The sequence below is a fragment of the Aptenodytes patagonicus genome, chromosome 18 (assembly GCF_965638725.1).
Source record: "Aptenodytes patagonicus chromosome 18, bAptPat1.pri.cur, whole genome shotgun sequence".
NCBI classification, from domain to species: domain Eukaryota; kingdom Metazoa; phylum Chordata; class Aves; order Sphenisciformes; family Spheniscidae; genus Aptenodytes; species Aptenodytes patagonicus.
Window position 1 is genome coordinate 2,057,664 of NC_134966.1, and position 25,981 is coordinate 2,083,644.

At 46.9% G+C, this 25,981-nt stretch overlaps 3 protein-coding genes across 5 annotated transcripts in view; 2 read left to right on the top strand and 1 right to left on the bottom strand.

The window, feature by feature from the left end:
* The first annotated feature begins 235 nt into the window (after positions 1-235).
* Positions 236-10,442, top strand: DPH7 (diphthamide biosynthesis 7). 2 transcript variants are annotated; one of them, XM_076355055.1, is made up of 9 exons: positions 236-409; positions 915-1,051; positions 1,494-1,581; positions 2,334-2,428; positions 5,224-5,390; positions 5,908-5,980; positions 6,856-6,921; positions 7,114-7,286; positions 8,356-10,442. In XM_076355055.1, exons 1-9 carry the CDS (start codon positions 272-274, stop codon positions 8,976-8,978), a joined length of 1,560 nt encoding a protein of 519 aa, XP_076211170.1. In that variant the 5' UTR covers positions 236-271; the 3' UTR covers positions 8,979-10,442. The 2 variants fall into 2 exon arrangements, with proteins under 2 accessions (XP_076211170.1, XP_076211171.1); XM_076355056.1 differs by lacking the exon at positions 6,856-6,921.
* A 1,204-nt stretch (positions 10,443-11,646) lies between these two features.
* MRPL41 (mitochondrial ribosomal protein L41) lies at positions 11,647-13,015 on the bottom strand. Its single transcript, XM_076355057.1, has one exon. The coding sequence runs from the start codon at positions 12,938-12,940 to the stop codon at positions 12,533-12,535; it is 408 nt and encodes a 135-aa protein (XP_076211172.1). The 5' UTR covers positions 12,941-13,015; the 3' UTR covers positions 11,647-12,532.
* A 193-nt stretch (positions 13,016-13,208) lies between these two features.
* Positions 13,209-25,981, top strand: part of PNPLA7 (patatin like domain 7, lysophospholipase) — a 128,086-nt gene continuing 115,313 nt past the window's right edge. The window contains exons 1-9 of one of the 2 annotated variants that reach the window (XM_076355052.1): positions 13,209-13,306; positions 14,143-14,198; positions 16,758-16,823; positions 17,277-17,364; positions 18,000-18,082; positions 20,859-20,947; positions 21,335-21,475; positions 22,872-23,031; positions 23,931-24,011. In XM_076355052.1, coding sequence (XP_076211167.1) covers positions 14,166-14,198; positions 16,758-16,823; positions 17,277-17,364; positions 18,000-18,082; positions 20,859-20,947; positions 21,335-21,475; positions 22,872-23,031; positions 23,931-24,011 — 741 coding nt within the window. In that variant the 5' untranslated portion in view covers positions 13,209-13,306; positions 14,143-14,165. Of the gene's footprint in view, positions 13,307-13,605; positions 13,657-14,142; positions 14,199-16,757; positions 16,824-17,276; positions 17,365-17,999; positions 18,083-20,858; positions 20,948-21,334; positions 21,476-22,871; positions 23,032-23,930; positions 24,012-25,981 lie in introns of those variants that run through there. The other variant, XM_076355054.1, reaches the window with a different exon arrangement.

Genomic DNA, 25,981 nt, shown 5'->3' on the forward strand with positions numbered 1-25,981 from the left:
GGCTCCTCTTCCAGGCTGGGCAGCGGCGCGGCCTCGGCGCAGCCCGGGGAACGGGCGGGCTCGGCGGGGCCGGGCTCGGCGGCCCGGGCGGGGGCAGCACCGCCCGCGGAGCCGCCGACGGGCCGAGCCGGGCCCGCCCCGCCCCGCGCCGCCCCTGACCGGGAAGCAGACGGGCGGCGGTTCCGCTGCGAGGCGGCGCGGCGTCCCCGGAGCCGTCCCGCCGCCGCCGCCGCCGCCGCCGCCGCCCCGCGCAGCATGAGCCCGCCCTGAGATGGCGGCGCCGTGCCGGACGCGGACGCTGCAGGTGGTGGACACGGAGTTCAGCGCGGACGCGGTGGAGTGGTGCCCGGTGGAGGGCTGGCACAGCATCCTGGCCTGCGGCACCTACCACCTCCGCCCGCCCGCCGCGGTGAGCCCGCCCGCCCGGCACCGCACCGGGACGCTCTTCCACCCCACGGCCGCCTCAGCCACCGCGGCCGGGCTCGGCGGGTGTTTCCCGTCCTTCGCGGGCCACCTCGGCCGGGCCCGGGGGTCCCCCCGGCTGCCTCAGCTACCTCAGCCGGAGCCGGGGTGGTTTCCCGCCCTTCGCGGGCCACCTCAGCCCGGTGCCGGGTGCCCCCCCGGCCGCCTCAGCCCTGCGTCTGGCCCTGGTCCTGTCAGTCCCCAGCGCCTTGTCCCAGCTGGGTTGGCTTGAGGTGGCCGCAGCGTGTGGGGCTGAGTGTGCCCCGCCGGTGAGCGTGACCGGCTCTGAGGGAGCTGTGGTGGCTTTAATCCCTTAAGGGAGGGACTTGAAAAGTGGGAGCCCTCTGCCTGGCTCCTGCCGGCTGCTCCTGGCAAGATCTCCGGTGGGGAGAGGCCTGGGAGAGGTAGAATCATTGCTAAGCCTACTCTTTTCTTTCCAATTTTTGATGTAGACTGACTCCCGAGGAAGCAATGGGGCCTGTGACCGGACTGGGCGCCTCTACCTGTATCACTACAATGAGGATCAGCCTTATATCCCGCTGACTGAAATCCAGAGAATTGACACTGCTGCCATCCTGGACATCAAATGGTAACGCTGGCCCGTCGAGGCTTGGGGCTCACAGCAGCATGGTCTGCCCCTCTGGGGTTCTGTTTTGGCTGTTGGTATGGCAGCAGCAGTAATATTTACTAACTAAACGGTCCCTGGCTTCTTGGAGGGAAGTATTCTCCAGTTTGCTCCAGTGAGCAAAGGCTGCGCTCATTTCTGTTATGCTCTTCTGCTTATTTATGAACAGCTGGTCAGTGACTGTGGACATCTTTTGTTTATATAATAATATATAGTAGATTTTTCCTATATATAATCCCCTCCATGCAGGTTTGTGGGAACTTGAGGATACTTAGATTTTCTTCACGAGATCTTTTTGGTCAAGTACCTTCTCCTTGCGCATCCTGGAATAAAAGTTATGACTTTGCTCTCCTCCTTAAATACAAGAAAGATGGACATTCAAGACTCGTTTAACTTGATCTTTTAGGTGCCACGTTCCTGTTGCAGAACATCCCATGGTTGGCATTGCAAACTCGACAGGCGCCGTGGAGTTTTGCCGCCTGACTGGAAGCGAGGTAGGTGGCTGTAACACCTGCTGCTGTTGAAGCTGTGTTTAACCCAGATTTAATACATGCCTGGATTTATTAGCAGTGTTCAGAGACATATAGGAAAGCTGTATGGTTTCCATGGCTTCCTCAGTGTGCTTAGCTTTTTAAACACTTCTTCTTTTGTCTTCTGATAATGTTTCTCATAAAACCCACAAATTTGTTCATGGCACCAGAGAGACTGGCTGGGCTCTACCCACCTGCGGAGCGTGGGAGATGAGAGGCATGAGGGGAGCAGAAGCAAACCCTGGAAACTGTCACTTGAGAATAAGTGTAGACTAACTGGTAAACACGGCAGAAGATGCAAAGTTGTTAAAAACAGGGAAGAATTTTGGAGAGGGGTTTCTTTCGGTCAGTGAGAGAAGGGAGTAATCAAGAGAGCCATTCCCACAGAGCGAAGGAAGCAGGAGCTAGTCTATGAGGGAATTCAGCAGTCAGGTCATCACTTCTGCACTTCATCACTCACTGAGAGGAAGCAAAGTTTAAGGGCGATTTGGTGGGAGACGGGTAGCAGAAGGGTGGGGATCCTGCGTATGCACGTTTGCCCTTCAGCTAGTACGAAGCAATTGTACGTTGCTATGGGGTGTTTCATCTCTTCTTTAGTGTGGGACCCTAATATGCCTGTCCGTCTCTGGAAAACACCTGCCGTAGGAGTAAGCGGTACAAGTGTTATATACCTTGCTGTCTTCCCAGTCTTAACCCATTCCTTTTCTTTCCAGTAGAAGAAGAGCTGCATGTTGGAGCCATGCTTCAGGGTCGATCTTGGTGCACAGCATCTGGCCTTGTCTTTAGACTGGTCCACAGGACGAGAGCAATGGTGAGGATGGGAGATAAAGGCTGGTATTGGAGGTGGTTTGTGTGTGATAGTTTTCAGGTGTAAGTTGAGGACTTCGATGAATGAATCTTTGGTGGCTTTTTGTGAAGTGGCTTAAGGCTTTCTTGGTCCCAGCTCTCTCCCTGCACCTTCTCTAGAAGTTACTATTTCCAGAGCAAGGGTAACAAAGGAACAAGAACACATACCGTGGCCACTGTCACAGAGACTAAACCAACAACAAATGTGAGGTTGTGCTATGGTGAATGGCGGCAGGTGAGCCAGGGACATGTCTTCTGTTGCCTTTGCTGAAAGGAAAGGCCAGAATGGGATGCAGATGGATCCACTGGTTCCAACTCTGCTCTTAGAACGGCTGAAATTTTAGTGTGATGTTCTGCTTAAGAACTGCTAATAATAGCACGTGTAGGAAGTTTAAACATGGGTTAGTGAGAAACGGGAGAGAAATGGTTTGGAAGTGGCTCCTTCCTCTCTCAAATGCTCATATATTTGATTTCAGAAATGGCATCGCTGCATGAAATAACATGAATTAGCTGTACCTTGAAAGAGGGTATATAGAATCATAGAATACTTTGGGTTGGAGGGGACCTTTAAAGGTCACCTAGTCCAACCCCCCTGCCGTGGGCAGGGGCATCTTCAACTAGATCAGGTGGCTCAGAGCCCCGTCCAACCTGACCTTGAATGTTGCCAGGGATGGGGCATCCACCACCTCTCTGGGCAACCTGGGCCAGTGCTTCACCACCCTCAGTGTAAAAAATTTCGTCCTTATATCTAGTCTAAATCGACCCCCTTTAGTTTAAAGCCGTTCCCCCTTGTCCTGTCGCAACAGGCCCTGCTAAAAAGTTTGCCGCCATCTTTTTTATAAGCCCCCTTTAAGTACTGATAGGCTGCAAGAAGGTCTCCCCGAAGCCTTCTCTTCTCCAGGCTGAACAACCCCACCTCTCTCAGCCTTTCTTCACAGGAGAGGTGTTCCATCCCCCTGAGCATTTTCATGACCCTCCTCTGGACCCGCTCCAACAGGTCCGTGTCTTTCCTGTGCTGAGGGCTCCAGAGCTGGAGGCAGTGCTCCAGGTGGGGTCTCACCAGAGCAGAGCAGGGGGGCAGAATCCCCTCCCTCGACCTGCTGGCCACGCTTCTTGTGATGCAGCCCAGGATACGATTGGCCTTCTGGGCTGCGAGCGCACATTGCCGGCTCATGTCCAGCTTTTCCTCCACCAGTACCCCCAAGTCCTTCTCGGCAGGGCTGCTCTCAATCCCTTCATCCCCCAGCCTGTATTGATACCGGGGGTTGCCCCGACCCACGTGCAGGACCTTGCGCTTGGCCTTGTTAAACCTCATGAGGTTCACACGGGCCCACTTCTTGAGCTTGTCCAGATCCCTCTGGATGGCATCCCGTCCCTCTGGCGTGTCAACCGCACCACTCAGCTTGGTGTCATCTGCAAACTTGCTGAGGGTGCACTCGATCCCACCGTCTATGTCATTGATGAAGCTATTAAACAGTACCGGTCCCAATACGGACCCCTGCGGGACGCCACTCATCACCAACCTCCATCTGGACATTGAGCTGTTGACCACTACCTCTGGATGTGACCATCTAACCAATTCCTCACCCACCGGACAGTCCACCCATCAAATCCATACCGCTCCAGTTGAGAGAGAAGGATGTTGTGGGGGACCGTGTCAGAGGCCTTACAGAGGTCCAGATAGACGATATGTTTTCTGTAAGTTAAGTGCAAAACAGAGAGTGGTGCCTTTGGTGGGAAGCTGGAAGCTGAGGGGATCAGGCAGTTGTGTGCTTAATGCTGTAGGGCAAATATTTAGTAGCTTTTGCTAATTAAAGCTGTTTCTGTGTATGTTGTTTAACGGATAAGTAGAATTCCCAGTTCTACTTTCTTCTTCCTTACATTCCTTCTTCCCCTTGTCTCTGCCCTTCAAGGTAAATGATCGTTGCCATGACAAAAAGTCCCTTTAAAGCCTGTCACTGTTGTCACTTGAGAGACAAATAACCCCTTCTAGAAGCCGAACGTGCAGCCTTTGCACATCTGTAGGAACGGGGTGACCCTGTCTCTCTTGTCTGGAAATTTGGGAGATTCAGTAGAAGCCCTGAGTCACCAAATCAGTACCTACAGTTGCAGGTAACCAAACAGAAGGTACCTAGTTCATGTCAGGGAATGTCAGAAAATCTGTGCATTGTGAGCTGCAAAACTTTTGCCAGTGCTTCAAGTACATTGTGTCCAGAAACTGCAACTCTGCTGTGCCACAGGAAGAGAGCAGGAAAGGTCAGGATTAGCCAGTGCTTCAGATGCCTGTGACAGCAGGGACATGAAACATGTCTTCATACTCCAGAAGAGGGAAGGGACTCTGAGAGGTCCTTGTCAGTCTGACTTGGAGGAAAAAAAATCCCTCTTCACATGGAATTTGTTTATTGATATAATATCAAGCATGTGCGAAGTCAAGTTACGCATCTAGGAGAAAGAAAGACCCAAGGCTGGTTTTCTTTCCCCAACATGAGTGTGAGGGTTTGCTCCCCCTGTGAGATCAGGGAATGGGGATCGTTGATGTAGATGATTTTAAGATGGGATGGGCTGAAGCTAAAAGAACTGTATAAATGCCTGCATTCCTTCCACTGTACTACCGGTTTCTATCGATGTTTAGTTGAATCAAACATATATAGTATTATGTTATGTTATCTGTGTATACTTTGGCTGCTATTTTTTACTCTAACAGCTTCTTAGGACACGAGTTTCAGTAATTTCTAATGTTTTCTCTGTATTCCACTGTAGTGGATGTCCTTTGAGAGTGATCAGCAGTGATTCAGAGGGGAAGCTGAATCTTTTCTCCATCGATGAATCTGCTCCTTCTGTGCATGTCCTGAACCAGTGGGAAGCTCACAAATTTGAGGCCTGGATTGCTGCTTTTAATTACTGGGACACCGATATTGTGTATTCAGGTCTGTAAGGGCTGGGAATCTCATTTGGGGGTGTTGGGGAAGGGGCACCTTGTTGAGGGAGGTGTGTTCCTTGGGATTTTACTTTCCAGGGTTGGGTACGCTGCTTGCATCACGCTGCTTTTGGGAGCTGGGGCCTCTGCTAGGTGTAAAAGGCTTCTTGGTTGTGGGAAGCGGTTGGAGTTAATTAGGAGAAGCTGTGCCTTTTAAACTGTACTTTGGCTGGCTATTGGCAAAGAAGATGTTAATCTCTTGCAGTGTGCAAAAGACAGCAGAGAGCTTCTGGACTCCAGTCTTTTTTCCTTCTGAATTTTTTTGCTTAGCAAAGTGAGGGTACTGTTAATGCGTCTCTTCTGTGGTGACGAGTACTGTGAGCCTCAAATGATATTTGGGATGTCCGTTAAATGCTATGAGACCCTAGGGCTGAAAAGCACCAGCTCGGTGTTGACTGCGTGGCCTCGGTGCCCTGCACTGGTCGTTTGGATGGTGTGCAGGGTAACGATGTTTTGTCTTTGTGCAGGAGGAGATGACAGCCTGCTAAAGGGCTGGGACACCAGGTGCAGTCCAGAGACTCCCGTCTTCACCAGCAGGAGGTAAGCAAGCCGTGTCTGCAGCTGGACCCTAAAGCTGTGTGCATGAACACACGGTGCTACCGTGTCCCTTCCCAAGCTACTGACTTCAGAGACGTGCGGCGACAGCGGAGTCCTGTTTCTGCCTCCCTTGGGAAATGGAGACATCTATTAGATTTTTTTCATCAGGACAATTTCAGGTTGAAACTTTCTTCTCTGTGTCCTTCACTATAATAAACTAACAGGTCACTTCCACACATGAAGATGGTGGTAGCTTCTTTCTAAAAGAAGGATCCTGATTTACACTTTTATTTTGGGAATTTTTGTGTGTGTTAAATTTGGCTATCTTATTATGGAACTTTCTTTTAGAAAATATTTTATTCTTCACTGTTCACTCATTTGAAGTAATCTCTTTTTTCTGGTGGCATAACATATCTTTTAGAATATGATTGAAACAATATACACGGCTCACCAGTGAATTTTATATGTAACCTTAAAATACACTGGGGATTATCGCTATGGAAATACTAATGTTGGGAGTAAAATCTTGTGGGAATGGAGTTGTTGTGCTGAAATTCGTACGGGCTCTGAACAGCAGTTTATTTTTATTATTTATTATTTTTATTATATTTTATTATATAAACAACTATTACTGGAAAATATTTGTGCTGAGAGACTACGTGAGTAGAAGTTTTGCCCCGGAAAGGCTGTTGGACTGCGTAGATAGAACTCTGCCTGTGTGTTTCACTGGGCTGAAATTTGAGTTCACTTTGCTCTCCTTTCCTGAGACACCTTGATGTAGTTATGTAGACCCAAAATCCTTGAAATTCAAGGAGGAATCCCTTCTCAAATTGTACATTGCTGTCTCTTCCCTCTGCTGTATGTTAACTCTCTTGCAGACACTCAATGGGTGTGTGCAGCATTCAGTGCAGTCCCCACCGGGAGAATCTTCTGGCCACTGGCAGGTAAACCCCTTCTAGCTGCTCTTTGCTAGTGTGACAGCCTCCTCTGTTACTTTGAACGCACTACTGCTGCTCGAGGTGTGGTCTCTTCAGACATTCAGTGTGGTGAAGAGCATGCGATCTTTCCTAGTTTTCTTCTGTACTTGTTGCACTGAATCAGCTTTGTCTGCATATTTATTTGTGATATGTCTCCAGCTATGACGAGCACGTGCTGTTGTGGGACACCAGGAACATGAAGCAGCCGCTGGCGGACACCCATGTTGAAGGTGGAGTTTGGAGGTTGAAGTGGCACCCAACCTGTGATTTTGTGCTGTTAGCAGCCTGCATGCAGAGTGGATTCAAAATCCTTGACTGCCGCGGAAGCATGGGTGAGTGTTCAGTGGAACAGAGATGCTCTTGCGCTGCTCTGCTGCTCTCCTTTCCTACCTCCAGGTTAATGGGGGAACTCCAGCGCTGAGCCTGCTAGAAAGATCTAGATGTTGTTAATAGCCATAGACTTGTACTCCAACTTGAGGTAACTCTTCCAGCTTTTCCAGACCTATCCTCACCGTTGGCCCCATCGGTTGTGCAAAGGCACTGTCATTATTCATGTGTAAATCTCTCGTAACTTCTTTTCGTGGAAGAAAGCCTGTTTGTCTCGGCGTAAAGGCATTACCCGTTGACACAACCGTTCCGGTTTGTATTCATCTTGATGGTTCAAAGAGGTTCTTCTGAATGTCAGGTAATGCTTTCCTGTCAGCAGAAGTCACTGATCTGCTGGTGAATTGGTTATTGCCTCAGAAAGGAAGTGCTGTGCAGTCTGGTTAATCTAGAATAACGTGAATAAGCTCTCCATATGAATCAGAAGGTATTTACATGATTAAAAGCTGTTTGCATTTACATTACAAATACAATCTTGCATAAAACAGTTGCCTTCCTAGGCTTCTCCAGGCCTCGGGCAGACTCACAGCTTGCGAAATGAGGATAACACTTCTGCTGTATAGGGAAGGGAGGAACTGGATGTCCGTTTGATATCAGAGTCAAATGCTGAAAGCTCGTGGGAAGAACACATCTGCAATTTATTAATAACCAGAACCCGGTCTGGCAATCTTACCAGTTGTATTCATGGCTCAGTGGGGATCGCTGTGTGATCCGTCTTGTCTTTCTTAAGCCTTTTTTGGTATTTTGCATAATGATGCACATTAATGCACGTTAAATCTTCTCCTATCTGCTTACTGAACCAGGGAAAATCAAGGCTAATGAGAGGTGGCCGAAAAATTGTCAGGAGAGCCAGAACCTCATTTCTCCTAGAACGCTTAACTCTGTTGTGAATAAGGCAATAACCAGAGAACTCTTCCTGTAGGACAGCCAGTGCTAGAATGGCTTGTGAGCAGTCTGCAACAAACCCTTTCACAACTGGATTTCTGCTCATTTCATATTTTCACTTTTTTTTTTAAGCGGAAAACATGGAGGAATGTATCATCCTGTCATCCTATGTCTTGCACAATTCCTTGGCCTACGGGGCTGACTGGTCGAGGCTCTGCCCAAGGGATACCTGGACTGCAACACAGGACTCCGCTGCTGCGTGCCAGTCTTCGGAGGAGCTTGTGGGAAGATCAGAGGAAGGAGATGAGAGACTGAATTTGCAGGTCCAAAACCTGAAGATAATTTATGAGTCTCCTACAGCTACTTTTGATGTAATACTGGATGAGGAGAGTGAAGGTCCTGCCTTGCCGCTCAAAGCAGAAGGGGGCCCTAAGCTGTCTGAGGATCCTGACCTGGTTAGGGGCTCCGATTTAAAGGGGAGTTCAGATTTGGCTGGGGGTCCTGAACGAGGGGGAGATCCCGAGTCAGCCAGCGGTTCTGACTCGGGGGCTAAGAGACCCAACGGAGTGGGCCTGGACAGAAGCGGTGATTCAACCAGGTCTCTAGACAGTCCAAAAGAGATGAGCATTGTAGCCACTTGTTCTTTTTATGACAATATCCTCCATGTCTGGAAGTGGGAGATGAGCCTGGTGACCCCCTCGGAGACGCCAAGTACTAGATCTCCGTCTGAAAGAACCGCTGAAAGTTTGCATTGACCAGTCTCAAGGCAGAGTGGTAGCAAAACTCCTGTACTGAGCGCGACATCTGAGCTTATGCCCTCTCTAATTTCTGTTGGGCTTTTCCAGTTTTATTGTTGAGCCTGTGAGTCTTTTAAGGCCGGTACCAATGGAATTACTGGTGTTTTGTTTTCAGCACTGAGGAGAGCCTTTGCTTTGAGGCGTGTGGTCAAGCACAGGCACATTTATTTAGTTTTCCTTTAATGTACTAGTGCAAAGTAGGACAGCCTCCCTCTCAAAGGCTGCTTGTTCGTACCTTATATTTGAATCCCTTCCAGGCTGGTTTGCATGTGTACGATTGATCTGTTAAGCCCGTTCTCCTCCTTCCATCACAAACCAAACTTGTCTGCGCTGCTACGTGTAGACAAACACACAGTATGTGGTCAGAGGCTTCCCTGAATGTCTCGGGAAAGCCCACGAGTAGAGGCTTAGCTGTGTGTGTAGCTTGCTGTGCGATCTGTAAACTAGTATGCACCTTGAGAAGATGCTCAAAGACAGTCCAGATACTGACAGTGCCACGTGCTCACAGTGATCTTTAGTAGAGAGAAATTCTTTTTCAGAAGGAAATCCAGACTGACCGGTATGACGGACAGCAGTTCAGCGACGGGAAGCTTTGTTCCGAGCAGGGCCTTCCTTGGAAGGATTCTGGTGTACCTGCATAGCCTAATTTTACATCAGACTCATCACCTGATTGCAATCTCACTTCATCACTCTCCCAAGCTAAGCACAACCTGGTTTAGCATGAACTGTGTAGCGAGCCCCGCTGTATTTTAGTGCCATACTGAACCATCCCCCCCATAGCCTCTTGGTATCAAACTCATGTTTCCTGCTCTCCACAGTGAGACATACGCTTCGGTCCAAAGTCAAGGTCTTTCAGTTTTGTAAAGGTGAACAGCTTTAAGATCAAAACCTCCAAAAAGTACAAGCAGTGTTTCCTGACATCTTTTAAGTTCAAAATAAGTCAGTACAGAAACCAAAATCTTAACATTGCCCTAACTACCTCCGGGAATGGCTGCAGAATTTCTCATGGTTGCTCCGTTAGCTTTCTTTTTTCACTGTGAAATATCAGCAAAACACCGTTTCTGGAACACTTTCTCTATTTTCTTCCTAGAAACAAAAAAACCAGCTTAAACTAGGTAAGTAGCTTCTAGCTTGCATGGTTTCTCTTTGAGGGTCCTAGAGAATTAGTTGCCTGGAGGGAAACACACACCAGCAACAGGTATCTATCTATCTGTAACAGTGCTGCATCTAAACCGAGGTACAGCAGACCAGAATTTTACTGCTTTGAAACTCCTTTTCCAAGGGTGAATGTGTATTTTAGAAAACATTCTTGAGCACTGTTACATGAAGATCCGTATTAGTATTGTCAACAAGAGCTTTTGTTAGAAAAAAAAAAACACACCCTATTTTTGGATGTTTCTAAAATAAAATCAATAGAAGTGATTTATCTTCCTTGGTCATTTTGATTTTAAGTCCACCGCAGACCCTTCCGCCTTGTCCCGTGATGGCTCGGTCCCTTTGAGGGCGTTTGGTGGTGGCGTTGAATGGTCTCTGGCAGTCGGAGTAGGCAATCCAGTTTCCTCATGCCTCAGTGAGAACGTGGAGGGTGTGTCCCTGCAGCGACACGGCTTTTGACTATGACTCCATCTTAAAAGGTTGTAATGCTTTTTTTATTGCCGTGTGAGATTAAGAGGAAACAGCCTGAGGTTAGAGAAGCTGGGGTGGCGTCACAGAACGCGACCAGACTGAGGCGCTTGATTCACGGGTTATGTCAGTCCTCGCTTTGCCCTCGGAAGTGAGGAGTGCCCTACTATAATCTGCCTTCACGTAGGGAAGGTAAGGCAAGCGACTGCTTCAAGACCAAGCTGGTATTAGCATCAAAGGGTACGGGATCTCCTGCTCTCCAGCCTCGCGTTCGCTTGCCCCCCACCCCCTTCCACCCAACTGCAAACGGTCGTCCCTTCTGGACAGCGGGAGCTGGGGCCTAAGAGAGCGACACCTCCGAAAGGAAGGGGCCAAGCGCCACCCCTGCCGACAGCAGCCGCACCCAGAGCCGAAGGCAGGAAACAGCCACTTGCGTATAACCATTGTTCCGACGAGCTGAAAAATAGGTGAAAAATGCAGGTCGGGCTTAATGAATCAGAAACGCTGCGCCTTCCCTCGCCCCCACTACGGGTGCGACTCCTGAACCTTCTGTGCCAAAGTGCAAACCGCTGTTTGCGGTTATTTGGGGCTGCGGCACCACGAAGCGGAAGCCAGTGCAGCATCCCCTCCCCGCCATCGCAGCCCTATCCAGCCCTGAAAATACCTATTTTTTAACAACAGTTCAAGGACTCACCTGTCAGTCTCCATTACAGGTGGGATGTTTACACAGTAAACATGCTTGCTTTCTCCAAAAGTGAACATTTTAATTGCGATTTAATTCTCTAATGCTTAAGCTTTGCAGTATTTTGTATTTGGAAAACCTCATGGAAACCCCCCGCCCCCAGTACCTCTTGGGAGGGCTACAGTCCCCAGACACAGAACTGTCGCACAGAAGAATTGTTTTCTCAAAGACTCCAGCACTTGGGTGTCAGAGAAAACAGGTTATTTCCAAAGACATTTAGAATTTAGCAGTTTCTACTTTAAACAATTGCACACAACTGTCTGTGTCACTTGTATCCGTTTAATTTGATGAACCGCAAGACTGTTCTTGTAGGAATCTCTCTCCGAAAATAACAATTTTTGAGATACATTTCAAATTTAAACAGTTATCTTGCAACTTCAAGCAGCTGCACTGCTAAGGAACAGGCGTTAAGTGTACCTACTAACTGTGTCTTGATTTACTCCAAAAAAAGAGTCACTCTAAGGCTTGGGAAAGTCTGGAATAATTGTGGCGTTCAATATAAGCTACAGTTCTCTCCTCAGAGAGGAAGTCTGGGGTACAGACTTGGTTTTGCCCGTTGGAGGTCTCACTCCTGGTTTAGTGGAACACTTCATTTGGGCCGGGGGTAAATCCATCGAGGCGTTCCCTTTTTGGCTGCAGTTGCCGCTCGGGGCGAGCGGCGGCAGTGCTCTCTGGGGTACGCCGTTCGGCTTGCGGTGGCCTGCTCTCCACAGCTGGGGAACTCCAGACTCTCCCAGGGAGGTAAGACTCGTCCTCTCTTGTTCCCAGAAGGAAGGAATTCCTTCCCAGAAGGAAGGAATGATGTTTCAGCAGCCTGGAGAGAAAATGCCTCCTGCTATTATCAGCACCTGGTCAATCAGCTCTTGTCCGAGAGCAGGACACCCGCACGCTCACACAACGCAACTACACGCGCGGTGCAAGACACCAGTAACGCCTTCCTTGGTCAGGGATGGGAAATGAACCGCCAGGTTCCCCGCAGCAATTTAATCAGACATCGCAGACAGACAAAGGGAAGGGTTTGTTTTTAATAGCCAGTGACAGAAGCTGTCCCGTGCTTGCTGGCGCGGTCGCGTCCCACGCAACGGCCAGGCTCTTCCCAGCGCGCCGGAGGCGCCGCAGCAGCCCCGGGAGCCCCGCTGCTTGCTCCCTACCGCACGTAGTTCTTGGGGAAGAGCTGGAAGAGCTTGCCCTCCTGCGTCGGCTCGAAGCCGTACTTCTCCAGGTTGTCGGGGTCAAAAGCGCCTTCCTTCACGTCCTTCTCGATGCGGGGAGCCACCACCTCGGTGAAGAGCTGCTTGGCCGTCATAGGCGGCTCGGAGCCCTCGGGGGCGCGGTACGAGACGTAGGGCTTGAGCTTGAAGCCCGCCAGGTCGGGGACGACGAAGTGGGGCACCATCTCCTCGATGCGGATGAACTTCTTGCTGGAGGTGAGCACGCCCAGCTTCTTGGCCCCTCGGCCCTTGTTGTAGCTCCGGGGGCCTCGCTTGCTGGTGAACGGGGACATGCGGTCGGCGCCCCGCACCAGCCCGCGGGCCAGCTCGGTCAGCAGCCCCATGCCGGGCACCCGAAGGCTCGGCCAGGCCGGTCCCGCCGCCCCCTCAGGCAGCGGCCGCGGAGCTGCCCTCACCTCGCCGCGCCCCGACCTCCGCACGCACCAACACCGCCCGCTCCCATTGGCCGAAAGGCGCCCAGCCAATCGGCGGCGCCCGTCGTAACCTGCGAGGGGCGCGGGCCATTCGGCGCGGGGGCGGGGACTTCCCCGCCAATCAGCAGCGAGGAGCCCCAGGCGTGGGCGGGGCCTGCCGCTCCCCCTCGGCGGACGGCGGCGGCGGGCGGGGTCTTCCCTCCGCGACCTTCGCCCCCGGCCCGCCGGGGTGACCTTTGACCCCGGCCCGGGCCGCCCGGAGCGCGGCGGCGGCAGGTGAGGGGGCCCGGCCCGGCCCGGCCCGGCCCGGCCGCTCCCGCCGCGGGGTGCCCGGGGCTGGGGGCGGCGGCGGCGGCGGGGGGCCGGGCCTTGCAGGCTTGCGCAGCTACACGGGAGGTGCCGGTGCCCCGTGGCCCGGGCGGGGGGGGTGTTGTTTTTTAACGTCCCTGTTCCGTGATTTGTTTTAACGGGAGGAGGGGAGCGGGGCCGGGCAGGGCCGGAGGGCTCGGCCTGCTGGGGTGGCGGCGGAGGCGGGGTGACCCGGCGCTGGCCTGGGGTCCGTCCTGGCCCGCTGACAGGGCTGCGGCTTGTTCCCGTGGGGCTCTTCCCACGGGCAACACCTGTCGGTGAGCGACGCGTCGTGGAAAACCGGCATTTGCCTTTTCCTTGACGAAAATGTACCCCGGGGGTCGTTCTGTTTGTGCCACGGGGATGTGGGCACCTGGTGGGGGGCTCCCTCGCCCCCGCGGGTGCTTCCAGCGTTTACGTTCCCGTGTCTGCGGGGAGGTTTCGTCAAGAGCGAGCAGGGAGGCGGCCGCGTGCTTGGGCGTTTGCGCCAGGTCCCGTCGTGCCGCTTCCCAGAGGGCTTCAGCGGCTGTTGTTGCGAGTAGCTCCGCTTTTCCTTGAAGAGCTGCTGGTTTTTGTTGCTCAACGCAGAGAAAAAGGGACAACGAAGCAAAAAAAAAAAAACCCAGAAATGTTGTTCCCCCTGAATTGTCTTGTCCTGCCAAACTGGAAGGGCAGTCCTGCTACGCCTTGCACTGCAGAGTTAACAAGACTTTGGATCAGGGAGCGCGGCGTCTCTTAGCTCGCTCTTGTCTTTTTTTTTATAGTTGCTCCCGCTGTACCTCCAGACATGGATGAGGAAGGCAACAGCACCAGCCTTGAGGTACAGTATGCTCTGCTGTTATTTTCGGACGTGTCTATTTCCCTGTTACTTCTTCCAGAAGCTGAAAGCTGCTCTACCTGATTTGATAACGTTTGGGTAACGTCTTTAGACGCAGTGATTTTACTATGAAAGAACCTTTCCTGGTAAGAGTTTTATCCTTCCAAAAATTTCAAGGTTGGTCCCATTTTTTTACGTGTGCATGTTTGTTTTTTTTTTTAATTTTTTTTTTTTAACTGCAAACCATTCCCACTTTGCTTCATATTCTAAGCTGTTAGCAGAATGATACGATTTAAGTACCTTTTGCTTCAACAGTACGTTTTTAGCCTAAAGATGGAAGACTTGCGGAATTCTCTGGCAGCTAGCTCTTCTTGCATTTGTTCTTAATCTTAAATACAAAACTCATAGTCCAACGAGGCACGTGGTGCTTTCCCTAGAAATGAAAGGCGAGGCCACGGTAGGAAATAGTTCTTCTCAGAACTGAAAAATACTTATAACCTACTCGTACGCAGTTAAAAAATGTTCTGTGAAGATCGTCTGTGGTCAGAACGTAGGCATGTGGACCCGTGTGCTTATGAGCTGGAAGGAAGTCTGGTGTTTTGGGCAGTCATCATTTCAAGGCCGTGCTTTCGGTGCTGATAAGCGTTTTCCTCCCCTCCCTCGAGGGGGTATATCTCGCTGTTTGCCTTTGATTGCAATGCCAAGTTGTTAAACTCTCAGCAGAGCTGCTGGTTCTGTGCTTGGTACCCTGGATGAGCGTGAGCATTATTTATGGAGCTGTATCTTTTTGTTAATTACTGTTAATTGTCATTTTCTTAACGAAATTTCAACATCCTCGCAAAAAGCAGGCAAATGCTATTTATGCTGATACACAGCATGTCATTGCTGCATTTTCTGGTGAAGCGAGGGTCTTTTCAGGGCTGTTCCACGTGTGGTTTGTCTCCAGGAATTGTCTGAGGGTGTGTAAGGCACCTGTGAAGTCCTTGAATTTCGGTGCTGGCTGTAGCCCTCCTAAGAGACGTGCTGCAGGCCTGGGCTGATGGGAGGGCCCTGTAGAACTGATGACTTCGCTGTGACCTCATACCTGTCTCTCATGCTGCCATGTAACAATAACTGCTTTACGTGTCTCAAGCGTCTGTGCGGTTGCAACCTGTCCGCTTGCTTTCTCTGCTTTTCCGGAAGGATTGTCAGTGCTCGAAGAGATGCCCTGCAGAGCGGGGCGGGGGGGGGGGGGGAATGGCAAGTTTTCTCCGGTGTTTGTGAGAAACCTTGCAAGAACCTCTTGGTTTTTCTTGGAGGTCTGAATTTCTTCTTTCCTTCATTGTTTTTCTGTATTGAGGCGTGAGGGCTCAGCGTGTGCATGTGTTTTTTTAATTCTTTTGCTCATGAATTTGTTTCTTCTCCTCATGTAGCAGCAATGTGACTGTCAGTGGGCAACTACTATTTTCGATATTATTTGAGATCATACAGGCCTGGATAGTAGCAGAACTGTGTGTGTCCCTGACGCTGTCAAGGGGAAATAAATTACGTGACCACAATAGACTTATACCAAGAACTCGCTGTATTTTACCAGAACGTGTTGTATTTGTTGCTAACAAATTTTCACCTTTTTTTTTTTTTCCCAAATTCTTGTGACTTTCCACTACAATCCCACTAATAATAGTCTGATAATAATAGTGATAGAGTTAGTTTGACTAATGTTGGGAAGATAAATTGCCAATATGCTGTGTTAAAGTAACCCAAGAAGACAAACTTGAGGCAGCGATCTGTTTTGAGTTGACTGGTCAGGCAGGAGTTTTATTTGCGCTGTAGAACTGGAACGAATTTCACGAGAGAGACTAGTTTGGCAACTCTCGGCGTGCACTTCATTGTCCCCTTGGTGGCAAAGCTAAATTAAGAGGTCATCCAGATCTGGAACTGAGGGCAAAATCTGGGACCAGAACTGCGTGTAGTACTTAAGAGTCGAGTACTTGTAAGGTTCAAGACTTACAGGAGGATGTATTTGTCCTTGTACTTGGTTTGCTTCCTACTTGTTCCTAATATTTGGTTTGCCTTTTTCCCCCTTTCTGGTAAGTTTTGAGCTGGCATTTGTGAGACTATTGTAACGGCCAGATTTTTTTCCTGAGTAACAACAGTCGGCACAGGTCCCAGGACTGTATACTTGAGGTTGGAGCTTCTTCCCATGTGCATAATTCTCTTTTTATGGTGAATTTAATCTGCTGTTTTATGACTTATTTTCTCAGTCTGATGAAGTCCTTTACGTTCAATTCTCGTCCTCGTTGCTCTGAATAACATAGAATCATCAAAAAAAGTTACCGCCTCGCTGTTTGACCCTGGTTTAGGACTATTTAGGAATGCGTTGAACTGACACCAACGTAGAACTCCACTAATGACCCCTCTCCACTGAATGTCTTGTGTTTGCAAAGTGGGCTGTAGTTGACAGACAGATGCTGGAAAATACAATCAAGTTGCGCTGTATGTGCCAGGCCAGGCACCGAGGTGTTTTTATGGAGGCTTTTTGCCAGATATGGGAAACTAATTTCACCTTCCTTTTGGTGCTAGGCTGCGTTACCAGCGGGTGGAACACGAATTCTTCAGTTTGTAGAAGACAGGATACAGACTACTATGGTAATGTATAGCTTTAATCAACTGGATGAAAGATTGTGTGTGCGTAAATAGTGTGTAGCTTCTCGCAAGTTCTAGGAACTCTACTAAGTCACAGTCAGAGTCCGAGTGTTTGTTTCTTTGCTGTCGCTGTGCGTGAGGCAGGAATTAATTCCTGTTATTTCATCCCACGTGCATTGAGTTGATCCGCTCACAGATCTTTGGGGGGAAAAATGCTGAATATTTTGCATGTGAGCTTATGAAAATGCTGAATATTTTGCATGTGAGCTTATGAGTGAGACACTGATGTAGTTTAAACTTCTTGCATGCGTGATGTTTTAATTAAAAATTAGGTATTTACGAATGTGCTTGACTTAGCATCTTGCTGAGCTAAGTGTTCTTCAGCCCTCCAAAAAGTACTTAATTTTTCAACTTCAGAAGTTACTAATTTCTTTCCCCCCTAAATTCCTCTCACAGCTGACCGGAATTGCAATTGGAGCTGCAGTCGCATTATTGCTTATAGCGATTGTTGTGTTTGTCGTTTACAGAAGAGTGAAACAATCTAGTAAGTACTCAATAACTGTGTATGTTTTAAAAGCGGTTTTCTCAGTTATCTTCAGTATTTCTGTAACAACACGTGGTAGATTCTGTGCCGATTTGTAATAATTGCTTGCTGTGAAGGTAGTGGTTCTTGCAGGAAAACAGCTTTAAAAGGATGAAGAACGTGTGTTGATTCACTTACCCAGGTCTGAACATAGAATTCATAACTGTCACGGGCAGGACGCTGGAGGTTTTTATTTCTCTAGTGTATGATAGCCTTAGTATCAGTTGGCGTGCAAATAATTTCAACCCTGCTGCGATTTCGCTGCTATAGTAATGAGAAACGGGTGAATTAGAGGTTTCCTTTGTGAGATTAAAATTACCTGATCCTTGTATCTGTTTAGAGAGCCTTTTTATCTCCTTCAGTGATTAGGTAGAGCCTCCAGCCAGCTCTTCCTGGTCTGGCGTGGTTAACCGGAGTTGGATAATGAGGTATCTTGTGTTGGTTTAAATTTCAAACGCTGGCCACGAGAGCTTGCTGCTTTGTAGACAGGAGCCACAGCTGTTAGGGAGGTAGCAAAATTGAGAGCCTGGGCTCAGTTTTGTTTCCCTTAGCATAGAGCTGCAGATGGTCTCTGATGCGATGCTTCTCTTTTTCAGAACAACTTCAGCCACATGTGCCTCAGTACAGATTTCGCAAGCGAGACAAAGTGATGTTCTACGGGCGGAAGATCATGAGAAAGGTAAGCGCATCTGGCACGGTGGGAGGGAAGTAAAGATTAAAATCCAGTTCGGGAGGTGTTGTAAACTTTGAAGTACTTCAACTTGCTTAGCCTGGCCCAGGGCCTTCAACCTATAAAATTTCACTGGAATTTTGGGGATGTTTCAGAGCTCCTGGAATTCTGCCTGAATTGCTGATGGAACAGCAATAGCTGCTCTTTCTGGCCAAACCTTACATCTTACAGGAATATTTGCAGACGCTGAGAATAGGGATAAATCTATCTCCACTATGGAGTTGATGTTTTTTATGTATCTATAGTAATCTGTCTTTCCCAGTATTTAGGAGTATATTCAAGATATTCAGTGCCTCGGGATCGTCCCTTTCAGATAATGACTTGCAGTACTGCCATTACATTCAAAGCTGACACCTTCTTTCCCGTGTGAGTCTATCTGTGGAGCAGATACTCAGATCTACCTTTCTGCAGTCTACCTGTGAAGAGCGCTAAGCACTTCAGCATATGAGCCCTTGTTTTCTTGTTATGAATTGCAAGTAGGACTTGTCATTAGAGACTGTTCAAGAGGGGTTTATCCCAAGATTGACCTCTTTGCCTTGGATTGTCCCAAGGAATACCACCTGTGCGCTCAGGTTCCTGTCCTGATGTTGTTGCTCTCTTATTATTCTGAAAGGTTTCCTCAAGAATTTTCCATCAGTCAGGAATGTGTTTCTGCGTAAGTTGGTTAAATCCTTCAAGTCTGTGGCTGCCTGTTTGATATTTAGTTCTGTTTTTTCTTTGTTTGTTTTTTACTTTTGTCTTTGCAAGTGGCTTTTCTTGGGAAATTGCAACAAGAAGGCTTGAGGAAATCTGAAGACAGGCATTTCCTTTAATGGATTAGGTTAATCTTAGTAGGCATGCTAGGTGTTCACCACTGATTGCCTGGATTTCATTTAACTGAGGAGATTAATCTTCCTGCCTTTCTCCTCAAAATACATGCTTCCCTTGAAGCTACTTAGCGTATGCGGAATGTGAGATTCTTTTTTTTTCTTACTGACCGTGGTCAAAAGAACTCATCTTTTCAGAGGTGTCGTGAGTGGCTATGTCAGTGCAGAGATTCTGTGTTTGGTTTTGTTACAAGCTTGTGCAATAGGTCCTGGAGGTCGAGGTGACTTCCTTACTCAACACTTCTCGTACCAAAATCTATGTAGCAACTTCTTGGAACTCCATGCGCAGTTTTAGTATATATGATGCTGTTGATAAAGCCTGACTCTGGAAAGCTGCCTCTAACTTAGGTGGGGACTCTGACCCCTTTTCAGAGTAGCAAATGGTTATTGCCTGCTTGTATCCGTAGATACAAATGGTTGGTGAATGAAAAGGCTGTTTAATTCTGCTCCCTGCCCGCTGTCGGGTGGAGTCAGAGCCAGGGTGCGGGTCCAGTGGACTCTCCAACCCAGGGGAGCTGCGAGGCAGGATTGGGCCTGGCCCCTTCTGGGACCATAGGCAGAGCGTGGGGTGTCCTAGCTGTGCCCTGTGGGATAACCTGCTCGAGTCCAGGTGCGCACTCACATGCTAGGGCACTTAAAAACAACTTCAAATTTAGAATGTAGAAAAAATAAGGTACAGGTGAGTAACCTTGCTTTGTTAGTCACTGCTTGTTGAGGAACTTGTTGTTGCTTGTTGAGTTCACCCTTGTGAACTGCAGCCTTCTGCCTCACACGCTGCTAAACTTCGTTGGGGTGAATTCAAATACTTGGACACTGTGCTGTTTTTAATACTCGGTTCTGGGTCTGTGGGTCGTTGTGGAGGGAGGAGGTTACTCCTTGAACGTTGCTTTTGCATTGCAGATCAGGCTTCACGTAGAACTTGGTCAAAAAAGCCCCCAATGAAAAGAAATTGTGTGTATTGCCAGCATAATTAAAATAATATTAATTAAAATATTAATTAAAATATTAATTTTAGTATTCTTTAACGCAGTTGTTTGTATGTAATGCATATAAGTAAAGAATGCTTAGAATTCTACATGGTAAAATCATTTCAGGTAGTTTTTCGTTTGGGGTTTAGACCTTGCTTTTTGCCCTTATTCCTGAATAAGACATAGAATGTTACAAACTAACGTCTGTTGATTGTACTTCATGAATTTTTGATACAATACCAAGATTTTACTTTCTAAAAAAACCGAAAAAAGTGAGCCTCCAAACTAATTAAAGATTAGGGTTTTTTTGTGAGAGAAACTTTTTCCTGGGATTGAAGTCCCCGAGAAACAGACGGAGAGCTAGTAGTGTTTTGAAAGTCATGAATGAGGTTTTTTTCCCTAGGTCTTGCAGTTGTTGCATTTCTCCAGAAGGTGGCACTTAGTAGCTGTTAAAAACAAGTACAAGCCTTGCTGCATCTCTCCGTTGCTGTTTGTCACCAGCTCAAAAATGAACCAGGCCCTAGTCTGTCAGCGTCACAGACTGCCATAGGAGTACTGGAGCTTTAAATGTTACTTCTCTGCCTGATGCTGAGTGTTCCTGAGTGAGAACGGTATCGCTAAGGGGTTTTTTCCCCTCTACCATCCATTACCGCTGTAGTAGTTGCTTATTAAAACCAAAGTATACTCCACTTGCTTTCTAGAAAGAAAGTGATCCTGGAGTAGGTGTTGTTCCAATCCTCCAAGGTCTTACATGAGTGCTTCGCTCTGCTCATGTTCTACTGACTTGATAGATAAGTTGGAGCCTTTACAGGGTTGGAACTAGTGGGTTGGGGTTTTTTTGGTTTGTTTTGGTTCTTAGTGAATGTTTTTGTTTTCATTATTTCCTTCTAGGTTACAACTCTTCCAAACTCTCTGGTTGGGAACACTGTGCCTCGTCAAAGGATGCGGAAGCGGGCAAAAGTTTTATCTTTGGCTAAAAGGTACTTGGGCTTTTGGGAAGGGGAAAATTCACGCCGTGGAGGCTGGTTTTGTGGGTTTTTTTGGTGGTGGTGTGGAACCTGTCCCTAGCATAGCGCTCTTCCATAGCTGCTGTTTTTTCACAGTCCTGTCAGCTGTGCATCGGCCTCGCGTTTTGCTGGGAAGTTTGCTGAAATGGAGTGGTTTATGCACACAGCACTGCCTCTAGTTTTGCTGAAGAAAGGCAGGAAAGGAGCAGTTGGAGGGTGGAATGCTGCTGTTTTATCTACTTGATAATGTGTAACTTGGCGTGGTGTGCATTCAGTATTGCAGTCAACCTGTGGTGTCAGCCATCCTTAAGGCCAATGAGGAGACTTCCTGAATGTTCTGACTTGTCTTTTCCTTCGTAGGATTCTGCGTATTAAGAAGGAGTGTCCAACTCTACAGCCAAAAGAACCACCTCCCTCTTTGCTAGAGGCAGATCTGACTGAATTTGATGTAAAGAATTCCCATTTGCCATCGGAAGTCCTATACATGCTTAAAAATGTTAGGTAATGTTAAATGGAAAGATAAGTTTGGATTTTGGTTTTGACAGATGTTCAAGTGATCTAAATATTTGGCAGCTCATGTCAAGTCTTAAATGTTATCACTGCGCGGTCAGAGTCTTTAAGCAGTTGACTGGAAGTTCATCTGAGCATGAGGAAAGAATAAATTACTTCTAATTTTCTAGAAACATTAAGAAAATAGTTGTGTGTTTAAAAAAAAAAAAAAAAGGATGTAGATTAGTGGCCTAAATTTGGGGATAATGATAATAAAGCTTTTCTAACATGAACAGATTTCTGTTAGTACATTTTTAAAATTCCCTTTAGACTATATCAGACAAGTTTTTGGTACAGAAAGGCATCATAATTGGTAAATGTTAATTGGATACCATATTGACAACTCTCTAAACTGCAGAATCTTTTCTTTTTCTGGCCAAAAAGGTTGTTGCAAACAGAACCAAAGTCAACTTAATCCCCACAGCTCTTTGGCGGGTTGAGAGGAAAGGATGATCTTTGTGCCCGTTCAGTCGAGTGTTTATATTGCTGACACAGCAAAGAGGATGAGATCTTCAGATCTGTAATACTGGTTTTGTTTGTGTATGTTCATTTTTCTCCCAATTATGACACAATTTAGTCCTGAAGGTCATACATACTGTAATAAACCTGCTATTTAAATCATCTAAACTTTCTACTGCGGAATTACAATCTCCTATGGCTAATTGAAGTTGCAGTAGAGTTTGATTGATTGATCCTGTTAAATGTGAGCTAATGGAGCTGTATGAAGGGCCCTTCCGGTGCTGTGCACAGAATGATCAGGTTTAGACACCTATTTCTGTCTGCCTGGTAGCGACTGACTAGTTTCAGTATTGCAGGAGTCCAGTTGCGTGTTACCTGCAGGAGATGGAATATTCCAAACTTACAAGTATGTGCAGATGACAGGAGTTTTTCCCTTTGTTTAGAGTATTTCTGATGTGTTCTGGTTATGTGGACAGGGTAGCTGTATGAAAAGGGAAAGTTCCGTAGAATAACTTTTCTCATGCAGTGTGTGAATCTTGCAGGTTTTTATATTTCTTCCCCTTCAAAAGCCATGCTGGTGTTTGCTTGAGGAAGACTGGATATACTTCCTTCTGAGCCTGCTGGCATTGCTTGGAGTGCTACTCAAAAAGGAACTCCAGTATTTACAGTTTTCAGCGTTTCTCAGTGCTCTTGCACTTCTGTCTTGGGGAGCTCTGCTCCGTCTGCCATGCTGTTGAACTGCCGTGCAACAACTGCCTCTGGGGTTCCTCTGCTATTCGTGCCTGGGGGCTTTGCTAATTTAGGAAAGATTTTCCAAAGGCAGTGATGATTTTAGGTTTCCCTTTGCAGAAAAGGGAAAAAGGCTAATATCTCATTTTCTTTCCTGCAGGGTCCTTGGCCACTTTGAGAAACCCCTTTTCCTGGAACTGTGCAAGCACATGTTTTTTGTGCAATTGCATGAAGGTGAATACATCTTTCGTCCTGGGCAGCTGGATAACAGCATCTACGTTGTGCAGGATGGCAAGCTGGAAGTTTGCATTCAAGAAAGTGTAAGAATAAACTGATGCGTGGTTCTCGAGATCAATCTGTGGCATAGCATATAGGTTGGCATGCATCATTAAGTATTGATTACGCTTAGACATTTGAATCGTGGTGATTTAGAAAGGATTACTTCCAACCCCTCAGGGCCATGATATTTATAAAGATCAAGGTTTTGAGCTGTCGTCCCCCGTGTCTTAGATGAGAGAGCGAAACACAATGCTGATCAGCATTCTGACACGTCCTCACATACTCTTGTTGCATAGTTATTGAGGGAGGACAGGGTGCAAGACTGGCTTTGCATAGCGTTGGAAACATTCTCCTTTTGGATGGTAGTTATATAAAATAGGTGTACAGATCAGGAGAGACCAACTACGCTTTACTCCGTAATATTTTAGCGTGGTAGTTAGCAGGTTTGCCTGGGAGGTGGAAGATTCAGATTCACTTTTGGGTAGACAGGGAAAAGAAATGATGGCTTGTGTTATAGGTGAATCTTAAAACGTTGACTGCTAGCCCTTGCGATCCCTTCTGCCAATTTAGATTTTTATTTTTTTTCCTTCTTCCCGACTGAACTTTGAGTTTAGCTTTACATGTGAACAGTTTTCTGATGGCTGAAAATGCAGGGGTTTTGTGTTTGTATGTTATCCCAAATTTGCTGATTTCTGTATATTTTTGTATTTTGCTGTTCCTTGTTTTGTACTACCTCTTGACATGTAACCCCTCGATAAAGGGAGCTAATTCTGTCTCAGAGTGAAGGAAACAAGCATCCAAGTTATAATGGGGCACCATTTCTGTTAGGGCTGTTCAGAGTATCTGGGAGAATGACAGCAAGTTAAGCTTTCTGAAATGCTCCATACATGCCAAATATGCAACTGTGAGCCTGCAGTAGCCTTGTATCCTACACTTGCAGGATGGAACAGAAGTGGTTGTTAAGGAGGTGCTGGCAGGAGACAGCGTCCACAGCCTTCTCAGCATTCTCGACGTTATCACGGTAAGTTCTTGAACGTGCAGGTTTTCTGCAGTGCTGCTTTATGTCACAGAGCCTGTGGGGGGAGTAGACTTTCAATATTGCTAGGAAAGAATCAGAATGGAACGTGTTTCTTTGACCAATTCTTTTCCTCCTCCCAGGCCTTCACGGCTGTAAACTTAGCTGTGTGGTGTGTAAGTTGGTTGTGAAACGTGTATGCTTGACAATGTAACACTGGCTATTTCTGATAAGCAGTAGGATTTGAATTACTCTTTTATGGCTGGAAAAGTGAGGTATGGTTTGATTTGCTCAAGGTCACAAAGCAGTCAGGAGGAGGACCAGGTTAAGGCCCAGAAGTCCAGGCTTTCACACCGTTTGATTTGTTACTTGCTAAAGTTATTTTTATTTAGTCTAATGAAAATAAATCTGACAGTTGTTATCATTGTAATTATACTGTGAAACCAGTTGATGGATTTAATTTTTTCCTAATGTGTTAATGTTGCTGGTGACCATCTGAAGGTTGTGCTCTTTGGCAGGCAACAAGATGAGATAAATGCTAGCTGGTCGTATTTATTGCACAAATTAGTGGTGTGGATTTTGTTTCAGTTGGAATTACAATGATGGTTTTGCTGAAATTGTCACAGTGCATCTATTTAGGAATACCTAAATTGAAGGTGGTGAATTAATCATCTTCGATAATAAGCAAGTACTTAAAGTGCTTACTTGAAGGATTTTGATAGTAGAGAGGATGAAGATAATCTAGTCAGTAAGTTGTTCGTGTTTGACCTTGTATCATGTTTCTCTTGTGCTTGGCTGTCTCCTTTCATTAAAAGGTACTGTTATTCTATGTGTAAGTAGTTTTAATGATTCTGTAAAGTGTTCTTTGCCACTTTCAGATGCAAGCATATATCTATATATATAATTTCCATAAAACCTATCGAAAGCAATAAACAATTTTTAAGCTTGGTCACGCTTTCTTCTGTAGAAAGTAGTGGCATGTGAATAATTTGGACTGTACAAGTCTAGTTCTTGCTGTCAAATCCATATTAATAGCAGATTTAGAGGTATTTTTGCCCTTGTTACTTCCACCAGTAAATTTTCTTAATATTCTAAAGAGCAGGACCATCGTATAGGAACATGAATACTAGTCATGTTCTCTTCCTATATTCCTTTTGAATAAACAAGAAGAAATCCTTCTTGTATAACAGTGGTTTGTGGTTTTGGTTTTTTTAAAGGGTGGTTGCCATTCGTTTTGTGTTGTGTGTTTTTTGTTTTTTTAATTCTCATTCTCTCTCTTTTTTTTTTTTTCCTCTTTCTCATTAGTTATACCACTGGTAAATCAGAAAATAAAAATTATTGAAGGTGTGTTGAAAAGGGTTATTAGTGTGCAGAAGAGTATATAACCAAAAACCTTGCAAATTTTTTTGCTAAAGTAACTTACTCTCATTTATTTTTTTACAACTCTCTCTCCTCTCCCTGTTTCCCAGCTCTGTGAACTGGTTGTTTTATTTCTGTTTTCCTCTCCCTTATGCTCCTTGCTGACTTCAGGTATAGGAGTAGCATGAAAATGGGCAAGGAGAGAGAAAGTAGCATTGATCAAAATAGAGGAAACTTCTCAGTGGCATTCCAAATTAGCAAATGAATCTTAGAACTTCCTGCAGATACCATAACCTTAATTTTCACTGTACCACCAAACACAGGGATCTGACATGAAGAAAGAATGTATTCAGAGAGGATTTGAGTTGTCTGAGCTGAATTTGTGATTCCTTTGACTGATTTTGTAACACATGACGTCAGGCTGGTTCCCCACTTGGTTGAGATGTGTGCAAGAAAATTGAGGTTGCCGCCAGAAGTGGTGACCTCTTGTTGGATCTAAAAGAAAGGTCACGCAAGAGGTACTTTTCTAATTTAATGTTCCAATTTTTTAAATGGAAAAGTCCCCTTAGATCTACTAAATACAAAGATACCAGCTGTGACATAAGAGACTTGTTCTG